At 36.6% G+C, this 23666-nt stretch overlaps 1 protein-coding gene across 5 annotated transcripts in view; it reads right to left on the bottom strand.

Annotated features, from left to right (window-relative positions):
• TRAK2 (trafficking kinesin protein 2) overlaps window positions 1–23666 on the bottom strand; it is a 63108-nt gene that overhangs the window by 32910 nt on the left and 6532 nt on the right. For 4 of the 5 annotated variants that reach the window (XM_047720749.1, XM_047720750.1, XM_047720751.1 and 1 more), the window contains one exon: window positions 6000–6290. The exons of the other annotated variant lie outside the window; for it this stretch is intronic. In XM_047720749.1, the coding sequence (XP_047576705.1) occupies window positions 6000–6090 (91 nt within the window). In that variant the 5' untranslated portion in view covers window positions 6091–6290. The remainder of the gene's footprint in view (window positions 1–5999; window positions 6291–23666) is intronic. 5 annotated transcript variants of the gene reach the window in all.

The following is a 23666-nucleotide window of genomic DNA, read 5'->3' on the forward strand; positions in this document are numbered from 1 at the left end:
TTCTGTCTGTCAAATAAATAAATAAATAATTTAAAAAAATGCATATATGATCAAGGTTTAGCAGATTAAATATCCTTGACTCACTCCCTCTATTTGCTTCTGTATTTCTGATAATGTACTATTTACTACTCTCCTGATTATCCAGTCTTAACAACCCCCTTGCTAACATTTTATCTTCCAAATGACCCCTCCATATGCTCACTTAATTTTAGCCATATTGTGTCCCTTTAGATTCAAGGACTCCTCTTGTTTCTCTGGAAAAGCCTCAAAAGACTCAAATTTTCCTCCGTATCTTTATATCCAATTATGTCACTCTCCTATACAATGCTAAAAGAGGTCTGAATTTCATCTAGTCATTGGAGAAACACCTTATGAACATCTGGAATAATCAGTAAACATCTTGGAAAAGTCATGCCTATTCTTAGTAGGATTAAATTAATGCTAGAATAAGGCACATTACAATATGATCTAGAGTGTGATCTAGAGACCCACATAACAAAGATTAAAAACAAGCCTCAAAAGGATGGACCTTATAAGCAAGTAACTTAAGGACCCATCAGAACGAATTTTAAGTTTTCCAAGGAAGGCAACAAAATCTAAACATCTAATGATGTAACATTCAGAATATTAAGCATTTGATAAAAGATTTTTAGATATGCAAAGAACAAGCAAATTGTAATCCATTACCAGTTGGAAAATGAGTCAACAGAAACAGGCCCAATAACGACAAAGATGATAAAATTAGTAAACAATTTAAAAACAGTGATTATTAATACGCTCTAAGATTTAAAAGGAAAACATAAACTTGATGAAAAGAGAAACAGAAGCTGTATCAATCTTTATAAAACCCAAGTAGAAATAGAGTATAATATTTAAATTGAAAAACTCACTGGGTAACATTAACAGATTAGATATTCCCCAGAAGAAAAAAAAAAAAACAAAACAGTAGTAGACTCAAAGGCATAGCAATGGAAACTATCTAAAATGAAGCATAAAGAAAAAAAAAACAACTGGGGAAAAAACAAACAAATCATTAGTGAGTTCTTTCATATAGTATCAAACTGTCTAACATACATGCAGTTGGAGTCACAGACAAGGAGAGAGGCAGAGCAGAAAGAATATTTGAAGAAATAATGGCTGAAATTTTGTAAATTTAATTAAAACTATAAATCCATCGTTCAAAGAAGCTCGACTCTAAGCAGAATAACACAAAGAAAATCCAAACAGAAAATCTTAAAAGCAGAGAGAGAGAAAAAAGGAAACATTACATTCGAGGGAACTAAGACAAGAATAAGCACACTTTTTATGCGTTAAAGCGCATAAAAGGTCAATTCAGAATTCTGTACCAGTGAAAACACCTCTCATAAAAGGTGAAATAAAGACTTTTTTCAGACAAGCATAAAAACGCAACTGTTCATTGCCAGCTAACCTCTGTTACAAGAAATGTTAAGCTTCCTCAGGCAAAAACGATACAAAATGGAAAGTTTGATCTACAAAAAGAAATAAAAACCGACAAAACTGGCAAATCTGTATGTAACTATATAAAACTTTTATTCTCGTTATTTAATCTATAAGTGACTAAAGTAAAAATAATAACAATTAATTATGTATGTAACATGTAGATGTAAGAGATAGGGCAACCATAACACATAGGATGATGAGGGAAACAGAATACTGTTGCAAGGATGTCACTTTATGAAATAGTATAATGTTATCTGAGGATGCAATGTAGTAAGTTAAAAATGCAAATTGCAAACACAGAGCAACCACTTAGAAAAATGAGAGGTGGGGCTCCTGGGTGGCTCAGTGGGTTAAAGCCTCTGCCTTCGGCTCAGGTCATGATTCCAGGGTCCTGGGATGGAGCCCCGCATCGGGCTCTCTGCTCAGCAAGGAGTCTGCTTCCTCCTCGTTCTGCCTGCCTCTCTGCCTACTTCTGATCTCTGTCAAATAAATAAATAAAATCTTTAAAAAAAAAGAAAAATGAGAGGTGTACCTACTAAGTAAATAGTGGAATTAAAATGGAATCCTAAACCAAACCAAACCAAGCCAAACAAAACTCCAAAACTCAGTTCAAAAGAGTGAAGGAATGGGGGAAAAACAAAGAACCATTAAATGGAACAAAGAGAAAACAAATGATAGTACAGAGTCTACTGACTCAACCAGACTGATAATTATATTAAATGTAAAACGTCTAAACACCCCAATTATAAAGCAGAGATAGTCAAACTGAGTTAAAAATAAAATGATCTAACCATAAGCTCTCTATAGGAGATGTCCTTTAAATATTCAGGTAAGTTAAAAGTAAAAGGATGAAAAATGCTATCATACTAATTCTATACAAACTCTTTTCAAAAATAGAGGTGGGAATATTTTACAACTCATTTTATGAGGCCAGCATTACTATAATACCAAAATCAAACAAAGACATTGCAAGAAAAAAAAAGAACAAATTAATAATTTTCTTGAATGGGGCACACGCACATATACACAAAACATTAATAAATCAAATCTACAATCTGTCAGAAGGATAATACATCATGACAAGTGTTGGTTTTCCCCCACAAGGCTGGTTTAAAAATTCAAAAGTAGAAAAAACTGAAAATCAACAGAATTCACCACATTGACAGACTAAGAAAGAAAAACCATCTCAGTAATGGAAAACAGGCATTTGATAAAATTCAACACCGACTCATGACAAAAATCTCTTATCCAACTAGGAGAAGAAAAACAATTCTCCAATTTGAAAAAGGCCATTCTAAAGGAAATTAATGGCGAGACTGTAACTTTTCTCTAATATCGGAAATATGGCAAGGATGTATATTCTTATCACTTTTATTAAAAAATATACTGAGATCCTGTACTATTCAAGAAGGCAAGAAAAAGAAATAAAACACATCCAGAATGAAAAGAACATCTAAAACTGTCCCCATTTGTAGACAACATTATGGTTTACAGATGGAATTCTAGGCATCTATAAGAAAGTTAATAAAACTAAGGGCCAACCAGATGGCTCAGTCAGTTAAACATCTGACTCTTGATTTCAGCTCAGGTCTTGACCTCAGGGTCACAAGATCGAGCCCCACACTGGGCTCTGTGCAAAACATGGAGCTTTCCTTAAGATTCTCTCTCTCTCTCTCCCTCTGCCCCTTTCATGCACCTGCCCCCTCTGCTGGTGTGTTCTCGCTCTCTAAAAAAAATTTTTTTAATAAAAAAATAAAACTAAGTAGAGTTCCAGAATACAAGGTCAACGTATAATCAATTTCGTTTCTATACACCAGCAGTAAACACCTGTAGAATAAAATTAAATAAAAAATGCCACTTACAGCAGCAGAAATAATTACAATTTTTAAAATTAAATATGTGTAAGACCTATATAATAAAAATTACAAAATACTGTTAAAAGAAATTTTAAAAGACCTAATTAAATGGAGAAATGTATCATGTTCACGGACTGGAAGACTAAATTGTCTTAAGATGTCAATTCTCTGGAGTCTATGTAATACCATTCAACTGGAAATTGACAAGCTGATTCTAAAATTTATGTAAAGATGTGAAAAACCTAGAATGGCCAAAATAATTTTTGGGAAAAAAAAAAAGAGCAAAGACAATTTATACTATCTGATTTTGAGATTTACTACAGAGTTACAGAAATCAAGACAATGTAGTATTTATATAAAGATAGCCTTAGGGATTAAAGGAATGCAGTGAAGCGTCCAGAAATAGAACCATACATGCATATGCAAGTGATTTTTCAATGAAATTACTAAGGTAATTCAATAGAGTGAAAGATAGTGTTTTCATTAAGTGGTACAGAAACCACTAAACATTCAATAGAGAAAAAAAATCTGGACCCTAACCTCATTCCATGTGCAAAATTAACTATAAAATGGACCATTCACCTAAATGTAAAAACAAAACCTATGGAACTTTAAAAAAAAAAAAACAAAGAAGGGTGCCTGGGTTGCTCAGTAGGTTGAGCATCTGCCTTCCGTTCAGGTCCTGATATCAGTTAGGGTCCTGGGATTCAGCCCCACATCGGCTCCCGTTCTCTCTCCAGTCCCTCTGACCCTCCCCCTGCTCATGCTCTAACTCACTATCTCTCACAAATAAATAAATAAAATCTCAGAGTTCTAGGATCAAGCCCAGAGTCTGTCAGACTCCCTCCTCAGCAGGGAGTCTGCTTCTCCCTCTCCCTGTGTGTCTCCTCTTTCTCTTTCAAGTAAATAAATAAAAAATCTTTATTAAAAATAAAAGAACAAAGGAGAATATCTTTGTGATCTTGAAGTAAGTAAAAATTTTTTTAGAAACACACACAAAAAACCAAACTATTATGAAAGCAAAAATTGAAAACTAGACTCCACCAAAATATAAAACTTTTCCTCTTCAAAAGGCATTATCAAGAAGATGAAAAGGCAGGAGCACGTGGCTGGCTCAGTCGGTAGAGCATAGGATTCTTGATCTCAGGGGTGTGAGTTGGAGCCCTACACTGGGTGTGGAAATTATTTTAAAATAACAACAACAACAAAGATGAAAAGGCAAGCTGGTATGGGAGAAAATATTTGCAACCCATTTATCTAACAAAAGATTTACATCTAGAATATAATGAAGACATTTACAATTCAATGGTAAGAAAAATTTTATAATGGGCAAATGATTTGAATAGACAACTCAAAATAAGATCTAGAAATGGCCAATAAGCACGTGAATAGATGGTCGACATCATTAGTCCAATGGGTGGGAGGGGAATAAATTAAACCCACAAAGAGATACCAGGGCATACCCACTAGAGTGGCTTCAATCAAAAACATGGACTTTACCAAGTGCTAGTGCTGTAGGACAGAGGTCAGCAGAGCAGGAGGCTCTAGCCTGCTGCCTCTGCCTGATTTTGTAAATCCAGTTCTGTTTGGATCACAATCACACTTGTTCTTTTATATTTCGCCTGTGGCTGTTTTTCTGCTACAACAGCAGAGGTAAGTAGTTGCAAGTCAGCAATAAAAATGACTGAACTATGGATACATACCACCATGTGTATAAATCTCAAAAACATTTTGCTACACAAGAAAGCCAGACATAAAAGACATAGATTAATTTGTATGAAATTCTGAAATTAATTTGTGTGAAACTGTATGAACAAGCAAATTTTATCTATAGTGACAGAGAGCAGTTCAATGGTGGCCCAGGGCCAATGGTTGAGAGAGGGGGCTCTGGGTACAAGGGAACTTTTGGAGGGACAATAAAAATGTTCTACAACTTGACTGTACTAGTGGTTACATGAGCGTATATATTTGTCAAAACCAAACTGCACCTGAAATGGGCACATTTTATCTAAATGAAGAGATTACAATAAAGCTGAATAAAAGATGGAAAAAACTTTGGGTTTGGATGGATTTCAGAATTTTTCGGAGTTTTAGAAAATGTGTGTAATGCTATGTGTGTACTGTAGGATCTATAACAACTCCAACTGGTTTAGTAGCAACACCCCATATTTAAATACATTAATACATTTTCAGCAAACAAATACTAGCACTAAGTAAAAGAAGTCTAGATAGCTACACAGGTCAGGTTTTGTGCACCAATGAATTTTAGAACCAAAGTTTAGAAAAAAAACTTTGGGTGTTCAGAGTGTTTTTGATTTGGTCTTACAGATAAGGGCTCTATAGCTGTGTCTGAATAGCCTGTGTGTCCTGGGAGCTTAAGTGTCACACACTGTTGTCAGGTGTTTGCAGGGTGTATGAAAAAGCAACTCTGTCCTTGTCAAAGATACGAATAGAAAGACAAGGAGGTCCTGCTGACCAGGGTTCACGTGGTGCAGGAGAATCTGACAGAGACAACACACAACACGTAAGGCTGATTTTGATAATTCAGTCGGAGACCGGGAGAAGGAAAGATTAATTCAGTTAGTCTCTCAGGAGATCAGGCTGGAAAGCGAGGCCAGGGTTTTGTCATGGCGGTCTTACATGCTAGGAATTGCACTTCGAAATTTATTAAACCGGACTCACCAGTGATACTCTCCGAGTCTCTGTGATTGATACTCATGAGGATTTCTTCACCTGTTGGTGATGTGAAAATGGCATTCTGTGATTGATTCATGCAGGATCCTTTCTTGCTTTGGTTGACAAGGGCAGCTTTGGTATGAATCAGAGTAAAGGAAATCCATCAAGCCATTCAATAACAAAATGGATCTGGTCGTACTGCTATTTTCTTTAAAACAGCTTTTTTTGGATGAGTTAAATGACATCTGCAGCAAATGAGTGTTCTCATGTGATTATCATACCCTGGAGAGTCATGACCTAAAACAAAGAACACATCAAGTGACTTTAGAATTCAGCACACTCTTTAATAATAGCAGGCCAATTACCTGGAATTTCTGTCATTAAGAATGTTTTCCTAGTCACACTTACAACATGGATAAATCTCAAAATAATCATGTTGGATGAAAGACGTCAGACAATACGAAAATACATAGTGTCTAATTCCATGTACATAAAATTCTAAAAATGTATACCTATCTACAGTAACAGAAAGCAGATCAGTGGCTTCCTGGGGCTGGGGGAGGGGATTACCAAGGGGCAGGAGAAAAGTTTCAGGGATGAGTATATTCATTATTGTGGTACGTGGTGGTGGTTTCATAATTATATACATGTCAAAACGTATAGGTGCAATCTAATAATAAATTATATAATGTTTAAAAATTTTAAAATAATCAATGTTTAAAGTAAAATAATAATAATAATAAATTTTGGGGTCTGTAACATATGTAGAAGTAAAATGTATACAATAACAGCACAAAGGCCAGAAAGAGAAAAATGGAAATATACTGTTATAAGGCTTTTACATTACACACGAAATAGTAAAATATCTCTTGAAGGTAAACCGTGATAAGTTAAAGATGTATACTATACCCTAAAGCAACCAATAAAATAACTCAAGAATTACAGGTAATAAACCAACAAAGGAGAGGATATGGAATGGTCTAGAGTCTCCCCACTCTGGCACTACTAGTTTGGGGGTAATGCTTGGTCAAGTGCCTTGCAGAAGTTCAGCCGTCTGCCTGCAGAATTCTCTCCCCAGACCCTCTCCCAGATGTAAAACCAAAAATATCTTCAGACATTGCCAAATGTCCGCTGGTAAGCAAAATCACTCCCAGTTGAAAACCACTGATACAAAAGACGCTCAACCTCACCTATGACTAAATAAAAATGGAAAGAAACTACTTTTCACCTCTTCCATCAGCAAACATTAAGTTTTATTACATTCATTGTTGGGGGGTATGGAGAAGCAGCACTCATACTGTTGATAAAAGTGCAAACTGGTACAAACTTTTTGAAAGGCTGTTTGGCAATGTCTACCAAACTTTAAAAGTGTGCATACACCATAATTCAACAATTCTACCACTAGGAATTTATAATATGGATATACTCACAAAGTATGACAAAATATAGGCACAAGAATGCCCATATGATGTTTTTTTAAACCATAAACACACGACCGAAGAGAAAATATCCACAAAGAAATGGTTTAATAATGGTACACAAACAAATGTAATGCATTAAATGTGTGTGTACTTGATAAAAATTGTTACCAGTTAGGAGAACTGTTTAATACTAATTATAAGTCTGGCTTTATATCAAAAGACAGTCTCTACCAAATAGTCTCTACTTAGCAACTTGCAGCTTCTATTTGTGGCTAACTCATTCTCATGCATACTATTTATAGGCATTGTAAACATTCAGTGTTTTACAAGAGTCACCCCCAAGAAATGGAAGGGAACAAAATAAAGGCATTAAAAGCAACTGAAATATGGTCACTGAGGTAGAAGAAAAAAGCACTCTCAGTAAATACTACGAAAGACAGTTTCAGAGATGAAATGGGCAAGAGAATTAAATATTACAGAAAAGGCAAAGGAGAAATTTGTTTAAAAAAGGGGGTACTAGGACCATAAAATCAGTATTAACCTCCTAGAAACCAATTCAGCCAAGAAATTAGGCCCAAAGCTAAGCTGCAAGGAGTAAGGAAGTGAGACGGTAAGAATGGAGTTTACTGAGTACAGTCCAGGATTTCCAATACCAACTTTCAGGTTTACATGGACCAGTAAAATTTCAAAAACTTCTGAGGTTATTGACATAGGGTTGCCTTTTTTCTTTTTTTTTTGAAAAATACATTTTGTAAGGAAAAAGACGTAATGGAATAAACAACAGTTCTTCCCAAAAAAGGAGTTTGTAATTTTATGTTGACATAACAGAAATTTAATTTTTCTATATTTGAATTCAGAAAACTTTAATAAATAAAAAATTTTAAATTCTATACTACAGGCAACATAAGGAATTGGAGAAGATGTTTGCAAATGATATATCTGAAAAAGGGTTAGTATCCAAAATATATAAAGAACTTATGAAAACTCAACACCCAAAAAAACAAATAATCCAATTAAAAAGTGGGCAGAAGACATAAATAGGTATTTTTCCAAAGAAGACATACAGATGGCCAATAGACACATGAAAAGATGCTCAACATCACTCATCATTAGGTAAATGCAAACCAAAATTACAATGAGATGTCACCTCATACCTATCAAAATGGCTAAAATCAACAATACAAGAAACAACAGGTGTTAGCAAGGATGTAGAGAGAAAGGAAGCTTCTTGCATTGTTGGTGGGAATACAGACTGGTGTGGTCACAGCAGAAAACGGTATGGAGGTTCCTTGAAAAGTTAAAAATAGAACTACCCTATGATCCAGCAATTGCACTCCAGGTCTTTACCCAAAGAATACAAAAATACTAATAAAAAGGGATACACGAACCTGATGTTTATAGTAGCATTATCCATAATAGCCAAATTATGGAAACAGCCTAAGTGTCCATCGACTGATGGATGGATAAAGAAGATGTGGTATGTACACACACACACACACTGACGAATATAACTCAGCTGTAAAAAAGACTGAAATCTTGCCATTTGCAATGACATGGATGAATCTAGAGCTTTATGCTAAGCAAAATACATCATCTAGAGAAAAACAAACACCATATGATTTTACTTACATGTGGAATTTAAGAAACAAAACAAATGAACAATGGGGAAAAGAGACAGAGAGAGAAAGAGAGGGAGAGAGAGGCAAACCAAGAAACAGACTCTTAAATACAGAGAAGAAACTGATGGTTACCAGAGATTAGTGGGGTGGGGGGAACGTGTGAAATAGGTGATGTGGATTAAGGAGCGCACTGGTAACGAATACCAAGTGTTGGATGGAAGTGTTGAATCACTATATTGTACACCTGAAACTAATACAACACTGTATGTTAACTAGAATATAAATAAAAACTTTTAAAAATTCTATTTTTTATGTAAAACAAAATTGTCAAGATTGCTGTCAAAACAGCAATCTGCACTAGCCAGTGCAAAATGAAGTACATTTTGTACTTTTGAGCACAAAAATACTCAAAAGTATTTTTCTAGGTACTTTACCTCCAGTTGTCAAAAATTCATTTTCACACCCACAATCAGTCTACTGTGTGCAACTGAAGTCTTCCCCATGTACCTTATTGCCCAAATTGCCATTCTTAAATCAACCACTGCAAGGGGAATGGAACTAAAATTGGATCAGACCAATAAAGATTTATCTGCCCACCCCCACACCCAGGAACTGGAGGAGGAAGAAAACAACCTCCCCTGAAGTTTATGACCACCAGGTATTTGAACAAAATCTCAACTTGGGGTTCTGCCATCAAAGAAGTGAGGGAGGGGATGATAATTCTTGAGTAGGCAACCAAAACCATCTACTACCTAAGTCTTTATGTCACAAACAATCTTTAAAATTATCACACTCCAGAGACCCGGATTTATAGATTATAAACCCAGCAGTGTATCTTGAGAAACAGAATGGTGACACAAATATAAGAATAAATATGCTAGTGTATAACAGGCCTAGTGCAGGGTCAGCAAACTACTGCCTGAACGCTGAATTTGGCCTGTCACCTGTTCCTGTACAAACTGGGAGCAATGTAAACCCTACTCTTAACCACTTAATGGCATCTTCTCTTAACATAAGAAATCCCATTTATTTCCTGCCTTGCAACAAGTGATGTTAGTTTAGTGCCATGAATCATTTTTCTTTCTACCTCTTGAAGCATGAATAAAACAGAAAGCTTGCAGAGCCAGAGTCCTAAATGTAGTAGAAACTGCTGGCAAACTCTGGCAAACACAAACAACACATTTTCAATGCCCCTCCTAGTTTGTACAACATATTCTTAGTACTTCCTTGAGCACCAACTATTTTCTATGCTGGACCTTTATTCACTCTTTTCAGGAACAACTTCACTGCTTCTCTTCAATCAACCAAGCATGCATTATTTAACAAGAAGCCAGCCTTTATAAGTCATGCACATGTAGGAGAAAATAGAGTAAAGCAGCCAAGTGACTTATTTAAATAAGAATAAGACTTAAAAAGAACAACCAAAACATGTCATTGGTAGAAATATTGCTGAAGAAAACATGTCTAATGACTTAGCTTAGCCTAACCATGGAAACAAAGTGGTCAACAGTGTGTGCCAACATATAGGCCCTGTGCCTTAAAAAGAATCTTACTACTTCCTTAAAATAGCATGCTATGGCCAAAACAGCCTTACAGAAAAGGCTAAAACAATAAGAGACACTTCATCTTAACAGAAGCACAAAGCCTAGAATTAAAGTAAACATAAGGATTTTTTAAAAGATTTTATTTATTTGACAGAGAGACAGAGAAAGAAAGCGCACAAGCAGGGGGAGTGGCAGGCAGAGGGAGAAGCAGACTCCCCGCTGAGCAGGGAGCCCAATGCAGGACTCAATCCCAGGACCCTAGGATCATGACCTGAGCCAAATGCAGATGCTTAAGCAACTGAACCACCCAGGTGTCCCTAAATAAAATCTTGAAGAAGAAGAAGAAGAAGAAAAAGAAGAAGGAGGAGGAGGAGGAAGAGGAGGAGGATGAGGAGGAGGGGAGGAGGAGGAGGAGGAAGGAGAGGGAGGGGGAGGAGAGGGAGAAGAGGAAGAAGAAGAAGGAGAAGAAGAGGAAGAAGAAAGTTGGGGAAAAAAGGGTGTGTGTGTGTGTGTGTGTGTGTGTCACCACCAAAATCCAACCTGAGGAGTGAGCAGCAGAGCTCACAAAGGCAGAGACCACAACACCAAGTGTAGCTGCACTAATGTGCCCTAGTATATGACACTGGCTATTCAGCACAGCTGGTCTCCCAGCAGTTGTAACATTCACCCTTAGGAAATAGGAATTATGCCCAGCAGATACTTTGTCCCTCTTTTTTAGTGATTTTTTTTTTTAAAGATTTTATTTATTTACTTGACAGAGAGGTCACGAGCAGGCAGAGAGGCAGGCAGAGAGAGAGGAGGAAGCAGGCTCCCCGCTGAGCAGAGAGCCCGATGCGGGGCTCGATCCCAGGACTCTGAGATCATCACCTGAGCCGAAGGCAGCGGCTTAACCCACTGAGCCACCCAGGCACCCCTTTAGTGATCTTTTTTAAAGATCCATAGGGTTGGGGCACCTGGAGGGCACAGTCAGTTAAGCATCCAACTTTTGCTTTCTGCTCGGGTCATGATCTCAGGGGCATGAGATCAGCCCCAGGCTGGCCTCTGTGATCAGTGCCGCATCTGCTTCAGATTCCCTCTCCCTCTGTCTCTCCTTCCTGCTCTCTCTCTTAAATACATACATACATACATACATCTTAAAAGAAATCAGTAGGAAAAAAAAAAAAAAAGAAATCAGTAGGGTTTCAGAATATGAAATATATGGAGGCAACTCTACTTACAAACAGGTTGGATTCCAAAAGGCTGTTTAAATCCATTAGTTTAAAGGTCCAAAACCATAAGAGATTTAGGCTTATGGGCTCCGCGTTTCCTCCTAACTGTGTATTTTGAGCATTTTAAAAAATTGCCCTGTTTTGTTTACAAAAAACATCTGCTGAGGAAGGGAACCCCTCCCTGCCACAATCTCTACCAACAGAAGGGAGTGAACCTCTGGCTGCGAAGGAACCTACGCCAGAGCTTCGCCTGCAGATTAGGGAAAACGGTGAACCCACGGTGCCATCTGTGGTTTTTGATAAGTTTCCATAACCACCCTTGCATTCACCATGCTTAGTCTTTAAATTCTTGAACTCCTCACTTTAACTGAATCTTTGACTAAATAGGCATCCCACTTTAACAATGATTCTCTGCCAAAACCATTTCAAACATTCACATTTCTTCACCTGTGCCTGTCACTTGCACAGGTATGTCGTATTTCATGGACTTGTCCTTCAAAATCATCCTTATTGTTTAATCATATATTTAACATGTGTAATTTTCTCACTTTAAATTTTTTACACTATTTCCACTTTTGTGTCCATCAGTCAATCACTAACGCTGCTTTTAAGGACAAAATGGGGTTTGTAATATTTATAAAACACCTCAAAACTGTATACATAAAACAAACATGCTAAAAATAATAATAATGGCTGAATTGAAAACGACCATCTGATGGCGATCAGCAGAGCTGAATCTGCTCTGTCCCTAGCCAGAAAGTTCCTAAAAATTATACATTTTAAGCAGAGGAGTTTGCATTTAAAAAGATTTATAAGAAATCGTGCAAGAACAGGGCTTTTTGTCCTATACATTTAAAGACAGAACTTTAGATGTCTTATGCTTGGCATTTCATTTCAAGCCAAATATTAAAGGTCTCAAGAAAATTTCAGCCCGATGTCTTGTTTGCAAAGGATAATGAATTTATATCCTCTGAAGTAACCTGGCCCAAACTACTGAAGTGGAAAGGGATACTATTTCTCTGCACTTTCCTCAACAAATAGTGAATAGCGAGAGACTATGTTACAGTTAATAAGTCTTTGTGATTCATCAGGGTCTTCAAATCACTAAGAACTAAAACCACCACAGCAACACTGAAGAAGGTTTTCTAGGTAAGGAAACACTTGTGAGTCAATGATCAATTTTACAGAAAAGCAGCCACATTATACAACTGTGGCTGCACATTCCATACTTTACCTTTTATAAAGTTAGGCAAATAATCCAAAAGCAAAACAATATTAAAGGCTTTTTCAAGAAGCAAGGTCTAATCATTATCAAAAGCTGTTTTGTTTCATATTTCGCATTTATATCCTCATCAAAGTACAATGACAGTTATCAAAATACTACTCCAATTACAAGGAAAATGTTAAATCATACTTCTATAACTACTCTTTGGGAAGTTATAAAAATGGGATTTGAAATAAAATATTAAAAGATAGTAATGTGTGGTGCTTAAATAATCAAATTTCACCCATCTGGCAAATTCACACATCCAATGTGCAGGATACCAGCAATGGCATCTAATAAAAGGTTATCATTATCGGTACATTTTATTTTCAAATCTTAGAAGTATGATATTAACAATATTATGTATGATAAGTATGATATTAACAATATTAAACATGTTAGTAGATGTGTCTCTCTTTCCTATTTGGCCTTATGATGAATTACATATATTGGTATTCAAAAGTTGATTAGCACCTTTGTATTTGTAATGGACTATGATGTAACACATACTATATAAACCCATTTATTTTTGACAGATTATTTCCTTCTCCATATACCCTAATGTGTAATATTAAAATTGAGAAATCTATACTTAGATAACTTAATCCCTCTATGCCTGTTATCTCATTTATAAAATAGGGACAATCATAGTACATTCCTTCTAGGTTATGTGGATTAAATGAGTTAATATTTAAAAACATATATAATAGTACTTGAACAGTAAACATTATTTATGTGTTAAATATAATTTAAAAGTTAAGTAGATAAAGAGGTAGAATTATAAAATACAAACAATACCGGGGCACCTGAGTGACTCAGTCAGTTAAATGTCTGACTCTTGATTTCAGCTCAGATCAGGATCTCAGGTCTTAAGATCAAGTCCGGATTTGTCCTCTGCGTTTAGTGGGGAGTCTGCTTGAGATTCTCTCTCTCCATCTTCCTCTGCCCCTACCCCTCCCTCTCTCACTAATAAATAAATTAATTAAAAAAATACAACCAATCCCATTTCATGATACCTGGTTATCCAGACATAGAAGATTCAGGTTCAGATTAATTCCTACCCTTCCACATTGTTAACAGCTCTACTCTCAAAAAAGCACATGCTCTTATAAAAAGCATGGCTATATATCTCACCTAGAACTGCAGTTCTAACAATTATTCTAACCTAAGGGAATCCTTTCTTGTCACTAACCACTGGTGTTAGGCAAACTCTTACAAAAATTTCCTCAAACAAAAAGCCCATCGTGAGAATGCATGATGGGAGTACAGCCATTCAAAGGAACCAACAAAAACTACGTAGTCAAATTAAGTATATACATACCCTAAGGTCCAGCAATTTTGCTCCTGGTAATTACCTATCTCAAAGAAATTCTCCTATCAGCCTATAAAGAGACATGTAGGAGACTGTCTCCTGTACTGCTATTAGTGATAGTAAGGTGAGGGCCTACTTCCTAAAGAGCAGATTGGTAGGGGCACCTGGGTGGCTCAGTGGGTTAAAGCCTCTACCTTCGGCTCAGGTCATGGTCTTAGGGTCCTGGGATTGAGCCCTGCATCGGGCTATGTGCTCAGCAGGGAGCCTGCTTCCCCCTCTCTCTGCCTGCCCCATGCCTGCCTTTCTGCCTACTTATGATCGCTGTCTGTCAAATAAATAAATAAAATCTTTATTAAAAAAAAAAAAAAGAGCAGATTGGTAAAATGTGGTGGATACACACATGGAGCAACACAGCCCTAGAAATATGGTGCTGAGGGTATAAAGCAAGAAGCAAAATTAGAGAGCTACCATAATGACATTTACACAATAAATTAAATTTTTTTCTGCATTAAATTTATAGACACATCAAAATGCTTGCCTTGTGGGCTGAAAAGTGAGGGATATTTGGAGCAAGGTATGGGATAAAAGGGGAAATTAAAAAAAATATATGGAAACCCTACTGTTATTTAGGCAGACTGCTTCTCATATAATTATTATTGTGTCTCTTCAATTATTAAAGTTTGAACATGTGCCTGAATAGGAAATATTTGCTTTATATATTACTACCTACCTACTCTAAAGCAATTAGATTTCAACTAAGGAATTTTTTTTTTTTTTTTTAAGTGAGATTGGGCCTCAATATTGGCATTTTCAGGTGCTTGATTATCTGGTAAAACTTTGAAGGGAAAACGTTTAAGTTCAAAAACAAGTGTTTAAAAGTAGTGAATAAACTATATTCCATGGGTCAGCAAACTTTTTCTGTAAAAAGCCAGATAGGAAATATTTTAGGCTTTGCAGCCATACAAAGCTTCTATCACCAATTATCTTTGTTGTTTTTTTCAACCCTTTAACAATGTAAAAACCATTTTTAGCTCGTGTAACTGACTAAATTTGATCCATAGGCTGTAGTTGGTTGACCTCTGGTCTATACCTTAAATCATGGCATTTTGTACCCTAGAATAAAAAACTGTAATGACACCAAACTTTTACTGAAAATGCCATAAATGGCTGAATAAGCATTAACAACATCATCTTTTCAAAATTCTACTACTAGACAGGAATCCCATCTTTTACTTGACATTCCAGCGTGACAGTAAGTATCAGAGGAAATAGTATATATATAAAATCCTCAAGATAGAATCACCTACTAATTACACATCCCTAGTTTTATGCCTCTTTCCATCACCCTTTCTTTTTCTCAAACTCACTTCTACAAAAAATAAAAAAAAAAAATCTACAAAAAACTGGCTTAAAAATATGAAAAAACAAAGCAAATTATTATCTGGAAGTCAAAAATAATTTAGTGATGTCATATGGCAGTCTAGTCAAAGAAAACAGGATAGAAAATAGCTCAAAGATACTAAATAAATGCAAACCTCAAAAGGGTACACTTCAGTCTCACATTCACAAACCAGTGTTGATTTACTTCTCCAAGAAAAAGAACAACTTGACACTTAAACTCTGTCTGAAATCCTATATCCTTTTAGGAGAGCACCCTCTTCTCTGTATGATCTAGCAAAAGAGCTACATGATGTTATACGTATATTCAGTTGCAATATTGCAAAAGCTTTTTCAGGATAGGGTTTTCTTAGAATTTCTAATGAGTGGAGACTGAGTTTAGTATGAGTTATTTAAATACTTGGAAATTTGATAAATGGAGAAACTAAGATTGACTAAAAGGGTTATTATTATCATATTATACCTAATAAGATACACATTTCATCATCTTAATATATGACAGCAGAGTTCCTCTTAGGAAACGAATGTTTTTTGTTTGAGAAAATACACAGAAAAGCCACTTGTGGAAGGTGAGGCCTTGCAGCATCAAAAGGAAGGCTAAGATGTTCTGCATAAGACTAAGGAAATAACTGTTTTTTTCTTTCTCTGGAGAGGGAGAGAGAAGGCAAGGGAAAGAAACCCTATCTAGATGACAGTAGCACAGAGGCCACAAGAATACCAGGAATTTGCAGAAATCTTAGGGAGGGTTTTGGTTTCCCCATAACATCAAACTGAAGGTTCAAACCAACCATTTAGCTTTTAAAGAGCCTGTCTGGACACTCAGCTGATATTTGGGTTATAGACATATTAAAATATTTGTTCATGAGAGCAACTGATGTCAAGAATTTATATTCTGAGAATTAATAAAATCAGCAGAGCTATTGTATTTTAAAATCTTTTTTTTAAACAGAAATTTATGTCCTTTTGATTAAAAAAAAGGAAAAAAAATTATAGGTCTTCAAAATGAGTCATTCAGAGTAAATGGCATTACAGAGTTTGGGATTTCCTGTTCTCTTAACAAAAAATAGGGGGAAGCATCTTGAGCAGAGACACTTTATACAACAGATTCCACAAAAGGGTAAGTACTCTATTTCTAGAACCGAATAAATCCTTCCCCAACACATCAGAAAGTATTTTCTTCCAATGTTGACTGGCAAAATTTAGGTAGTAGATTAAATCAAGAGACATCATCACCTGAAAACCTACAGAGTTCACGGGAGATTAGGAATAAACTGAACAGATGTAATCATGCCGGCAGACTTAAGTGTATTACTGTATAATCTGCTCTTCAGAGCTTACCTTCGAGTAAAATAGCTAAGACCATTGAAACACCATTTGAACACAGCAGGAGGGTAAATACAAAGTTTAAAAACAGAAATAATAAAAGTTAGAGAACCTGTGTCTTCCTTTCTTCTTGACCCTTCTAACAATCAAATGGAAACTTGCTTTTGGTGGTTTAAGATGATCCTAAATCCTTCAGTTATTTTAAACTTGTAATACTTAAAAGCCTTTCAAAGTAGAAGTTTCTAAAAGATGCCAAAAGAAAACTGTAAAGCACTACAGCTCTTCAGATCAACAAAGTAATAAGTGGCACCAGGACATGCAATCTTATATGACCAGGAACAGGGTGTAACATAAAATGGGGGTGAGTGGTCAGGACAGAATATTATTATTATTATTTTTATTTTTAAAGATTTTATTTATTTATTTGACTGACAGAGATCACAAGTAGGCAGAGAGGCAGGCAGAGAGAGAGGAGGAAACAGGCTCTCCATGGAGCAGAGAGCCCGATGTGGGGCTCTATCCCAGGACCCTGAGATCATGACCTGAGCCGAACGCAGAGGCTTTAACCCACTTAGCCATCCAGGAGCCCCAAGAAAGAATATTATTAACATATTTATAAACATATATATTTCTAGAATGATTTTTTTTATTTATTTTAAAGATTTTATTTATTTATTTGACAGAGATCACGGGTAAGCAGAGAGGCAGGCAGAGAGAGAGGAGGAAGCAGGCTCCCTGCTGAGCAGAGAGCCTGATTCGGGGCTCGATCTCAGGACCCTGGGATCATGACCTGAGCCGAAGGCAGAGGCTTTAACCCACTGAGCCACCCAGGTGCCCCTGATTTCTTTTTTTAAAAAAAGATTGTATTTATTTCTTGTAGAAAGAGAGAGCGTGCGCACAGAGGGAGAGTGAGAGAGAGAAACTGAGCAGAGAACCTGATATGGGACTTGATCCCAGGACCCTGAGATTATGACCTGAGCCGAAAGCAGATACTTAACATACTGAGCCATTTAGGTGTCCTCTAGAATGATTTCTAGAATTCTGCATTTCTAGACATATAACCATTTCAGTACTGTAACTCTACAAAGCAAAAAGACGTTCAAGTTACATTGAGGTTTAAATATTAGTCATTGTTTTTCAAATCAGTTGTCACAATTAACTCCAGGACTTCAAGATAAAGGGGAGAACTGACATGTAATGGAGATTCTGGCTTTTCAGTGAAATTCAGGAACAAAGCAAGAACAGATCCATTTTTTGAGCTCTGGCTATTATCTGCCACTCAGGAGACAATGAAGAGTCTGAGCTTGATGGGCACAGTAATAGGCAGCTGAGAACATTTAGGAACCCTCTTTCTCCACCTGCCTTATTAATAGCTGGTAGTCCCAGTTCCTCAGCATTTTATCATGGGCCTTCTCCTTTCTCCCTTAAGGAATCTCATCTACTTCAAAGGCCTTAATTTCCAATTAGATTATAATTACTTCCCCACTCTTTACCTTGAGCCGGAATTGGCATATGACTTTAAACTGGAAACTCAAAAATCAGCCTGCAATCAATCCCACGCATTCATCACTTTCCAAACTGAAATTATATCCTTCTCCCATGAAATGTTTTTTCCTCCTTTATTAATTGTTATCAGTCACCTGATCAGCAGAGCCAAAATTCCAATAGACAACTTTCTTCTCAGTACTTGCTTTCCACGTATTCCTGTCAAAGTATTCTCCAAGCCTGTTGCTATGGCCTTAGTTCAAGCCCTTCTCTTTGGCTACCTGGTCTGCCAGCCTCAGACCTTTTCTACTCTGAGCTAGGGAGTCTCCTGGAATGCCTACTGCTACTCAGCCCTCCCCTCCCCATTTGCTTAGGATATTGTTCCTTATGCTTCAGATGCCCTCCATGTCTAAATGTGTGTGCGCACTTACACACACACACACGCACACCCCTTTCGTTAACTTGGTTTCTCCCCAAGATTTTTCTATAGGGGAAAAAAATAGAGTAACTATGGAAACCAAAACATGAAGCTCACTTGATTGTTCTAGGATATATTAAAGGCAGGCGTCCTGGATATTGATTCTTCTTTAGTGAGTTTGTTTAGTGTGTATTTTCCTCCAGGCCTATCAACTCATAGAGTACACGGAGAAAACTTCAGCTTCTAGATGTGAACAATGGAATAGTAGACCTCACTGTCTTGTGACACTTGCCCTGAGCAGACAATATCTTCTTTTGACAACGAAAACAACCCAAACTTCTTTGTTAAATTCATGACTTTACTGTAGAATATACCAAGCAAAACTAGCACTATAGAAGTTTTCTAAGATCAGTTTATAATGCTGAACAATTGATAATAAAGACACAAGAACCTTCTGTGTTTCAAATGAAAAATATATGATAAAGAAATATATTCTCCATTCTGTTCCAAATTCAGTCTTTTCTAATAATAATAGCTAACGATGATAGAGCACTTACTATGTGCTAGGCATTGGAATAAATGCTTTGTGCATATGATCCTTTTTAATCCTCATAACAACCCCACGATGTATTATTATCGTCATCATTTTATAGATAAGAAAACTGAAGCTTAGTGGTTAATTAACTGGCCCAAGGTAGGAAGGCCCCAGAATCAAACCCATGACTATGTTTTTCCAAAGCTGGGACCTCCAACCTCCGAGCTCTACTAGTAAGAGACTAGAAATGTGAAGGACAGTGAATGTGGGTAGTTTGAGAAATTCTCTCTCCACATCGCTTTGTAAAAACACATATTGATTAATGAATAAAGAAAAATGACAGGTCTCCAATTTTTTTTTTAATCTCGAATTTTTTCTTAGATGGTTTATAATTTGCTTTTAGAAAAAAGTCATCTAATCCCAAAGTTGGCTGTATTAACAATGAAGCAAAATAATTTGTGTTTTTATGTATATCATATGCCATAAGAACTCCACATCTGAGTTTGATTTTGTCTTTTTTAAAAAAGATTTTTTGTATTTATTTGAAAGAGAGAGAGAGAGCACACGTGTATACACGCCCACGAGCAGTGGGGAGGGGCAAAGGGAGAGGGAGAAGCAGACTCCCTGATGAGCAGGGAGCCGGATGTGGAATTTGATCCCAGAACCCTGGGATCACAACCTGAGCCACCCAGGCTTTAAAAGGGCTGCTCTACAGTATCAAGAAAATAATGCAGATGTATTACCGTAAATTGGGAATAATTCTGTTATGTATTCTGAGCTGCTAAAATTAGTAGAATATAGACCAAAATATACCCTTATTCCAATAAATTAAGTCCACCTGTACCTTAGTATCTTACAAATGCCAGCCCTTCAATATTTATCAAATGAATGAATCAACCTCTTGTCAAGTTACATCCTTGCAATCTGTAGTAGGGAGAAAAATGAAACTACATTAGAAACCTAAGACTGTCAGAGCATTTGTGAAAATTGATGGCTTTCTTAGCCCAATTTATAAAAAGCTATATAGGCTTCTTATGCATTTCAATAAAAGATGTTAGTTATGGGCAGAGCTATGGCAATGAAGCCCACCAGTTACAATGAATCTACAAACATTCCCTAGAGATGGGTTTGACACATTGGCAAAACCCACAAAATATTTAATAGCAACCCCCCCCAAGTTTTCTTATTTTAAAAACATTGGTAGTAAGATATTTTCCCCCTCAAGTTAAGACATTGAAGGAGAAAAGTCCAACCGCTATGGGAGGGGGAAAAAAGTCCCTGAATAGAACAGACTGAAAAGAATCTGATGACTCAGGGTCATTACTATGACTAGCAATCACTGCGTTATAACATAGTGACTACAGCTGTAACCTCCAGGATTATAAGTTCTTAAACAGTACTTTTTTCCTACAATAAACGGTGTGAAATGCTAAGTTGGGGGAGATTTTAAGTCTACTTCTCATTTTGTTCTCCCCCTTACCAGGAGCCTATCAGTGATGACACTTGGCTGATGCACTGTGCCTCTCTGCTTCCTACCCTGCTGTTGGCTGAGAAACCAGATAACCAGGTTATCAGAGAACCCAGAAGGTGTCTGCATGAGACTGAACCCTAAGGACCTGTTTTTCTGCCCTTGGCTGGTTCCTCTAGTACCTCTTTCTTTCATGCCTCCAGCACTCGGGATTTAGTTGGCTTGCTTCTCTTCCTTTAGCAATCTTGTCAAGTGCTTTTCTCACCTGGTGTTTTCTTTTCCGTAGGCTGGCTATGAGAATACACTCTGTCCCTTCTTTACTGTCTCCAAAGAAAAGTATAGGTTTTTCTCTCTTGTGAGGATTTTAATGTTAATTGCTACAGAGAAATACATAGTGGATCACAAACATGGAAAAAATGGTTTAGTGAAATCTTAAAATTTTTCATTATGATTTTATTCCTTAATCAGTACGTACTGACTCCTCATCTTGGGTGTTATCAGAAGACTATGTGCTCACTTTCTTGCTACAACATTGTAAGCTCTCTGAATGAAGGTATTTAATTTTTGTATGCCCCAAAGCTAAAAGCAACAGATATGCAGTAGGCTTGCAATACATGCCTAACTATTAAGCTTAAGCGTGAAAAATGTCAATACACTGAATTACAAAAGTAATTTAATGAACAAAACTGGTTACTAACACATTTCAGTCCAACATCAATTAAATGAATCGCCTTGGAAATTAAGCAAAGATTGAACAATTGAAAGAAAACAATTATTTTCTTTATGAAAAACTCTACAAGTTTGCTGTTAAAAGGGTGCTTTATTATTTCTTTAGCAATAACACAGTACCCACTTTTCTTGTAGAAACTAAAAGGAACTAGTTGTCAGTGTCATAGGAAGGCTAACTTGGAATCTTTGGCTTTCGCTTAGTTTTATCACACGTTCTACTAGCAGCATTTGCAGCTGTTTATGGATGCATTTAAAATAAGGCCCACATTAATCTAAGAAACATAATGGATGAACGTAGGGAAAGGGAAGGAAAAATAAAATAAGATAAAAAGAGAGAGAGGGGCAAACTATAAGAGACTCAACTATAGAGAACAAACTGAGGGTTGCTGGAGGTGAGGTGGGGGGATGGGCTAAATGGGTGATTAGGGAGGGCACTTGAGATGAGCACTGGGCGTTCTATGTAAGTGATGAATCACTAAATTCTACTCCTGAAATCAATACTACACTGTATGTTAACTTGAATTTAAATAAAAACTTGGAAAAAAAATATAGTGACAAATAAACTCATAAAACATAAAATAAGCCCCACAGCAAATGAAAATGATCAAATATCTTCTTAAAAAACGCACAACTGCTAAGTCTCCTCTGTAGTCTTCTGAACTTCCAACTAAAAATAAAACAAAGGAAAAGGCAGTGGTTTAGCTTCGTACTAGCTAAAGAGAGAAAAATGGTTGAAAAAAATTTGTTAAGTTGTTAAGTTATGTGAACTATGAACAACAATACCATCTCAGAGACATCTTAGTTGGTTTCTAGTCTCCTCCTCTTCCTTTCTTCCTTCAGACAGAGAAGGCTCTTTCTTAACTAACAAGTTTCCCTTTGTTTTGATTTATACCACTGGCCTGAATAACCTCAAAGTACCACACACAACATGCCTATGACTGAAAGTAATAAGAATAGAAAGCAGAGCTTTGGCACTTGGACCTCTAACATATATTTACTTTACTTAAGTGATCAATTTTTGAGAAGTTCATTTTCTAAGTTGACATGCATTTTAAATATAAAGAAGTAGTTAAGTTCTCCTGAAAAGATCATAAAACCATGGGAAATGGGTCATCTCCTGTGGGCCTCACACCATAGGCATGCCCTCCATTAGCCTCTTAAATGTCCTTTTCTGGGACAATTCCATACCATGTCTTTTATACTCATCTCTGAACCCCCATCTGTTCTCTATCTCTCTTACTTTTATTCCTCCCACCAATAAATCCACATAGTCTAGAGCTAGCTTTCTCTCCAAACTCTGAGAATTAAAATTAAGTACAAGATTAACCTCAATCGCATATGTGCACTCAATGGGAGTGTAATTTAGCAATCCTCTTAGAAGAACTACGTGGCTGGAAGACAGAAGAGGGAGAGAAGCTTATTTTTCATCATATACCTTTCAATTTCTCTACACGTGTATGTCCATCCAGTGAAAAAATAATGAAATATGCTACTCAAAAGTCTCTATTCCCAGGGCGCCTGGGAGGCTCAGGGGATTAAAGCTCTGCCTTCAACTCAGGTCATGATATCAGGGTCCTGGGATCGAGGCCCATATCGGGCTCTCTGCTCGGTGGGGAGCCTGTTCCCCCCCTCCCTCTACCTGCCTCTCTGCCTACTTGTGATCTCTCTCTCTGTGTCAGATAAATAAATAAAATCTTAAAAAAAAATTCTCTATTCCTGACTTACTTACTTCTCTAAATTTTGCTCTACCAGTTATCCCTATCCACTAGCCATACCCTCTTCCTTGGCCTATTACAATGCTCAAAATCTTCTAGTTTATTAAAAACAGATAAAATTAAAATTTAAAAATCTCCCTTCCTTGAAACTCCGGGTTCCCCGCTAGCTACTGCCCTCTGTCCTCAGTCAAGTGTCTTCAGAGTATTTACTCTCCCTTTTCCTCCTCTTTTATT

This window comes from Lutra lutra, chromosome 3, assembly GCF_902655055.1.
Source record: "Lutra lutra chromosome 3, mLutLut1.2, whole genome shotgun sequence".
Classification (NCBI taxonomy): domain Eukaryota; kingdom Metazoa; phylum Chordata; class Mammalia; order Carnivora; family Mustelidae; genus Lutra; species Lutra lutra.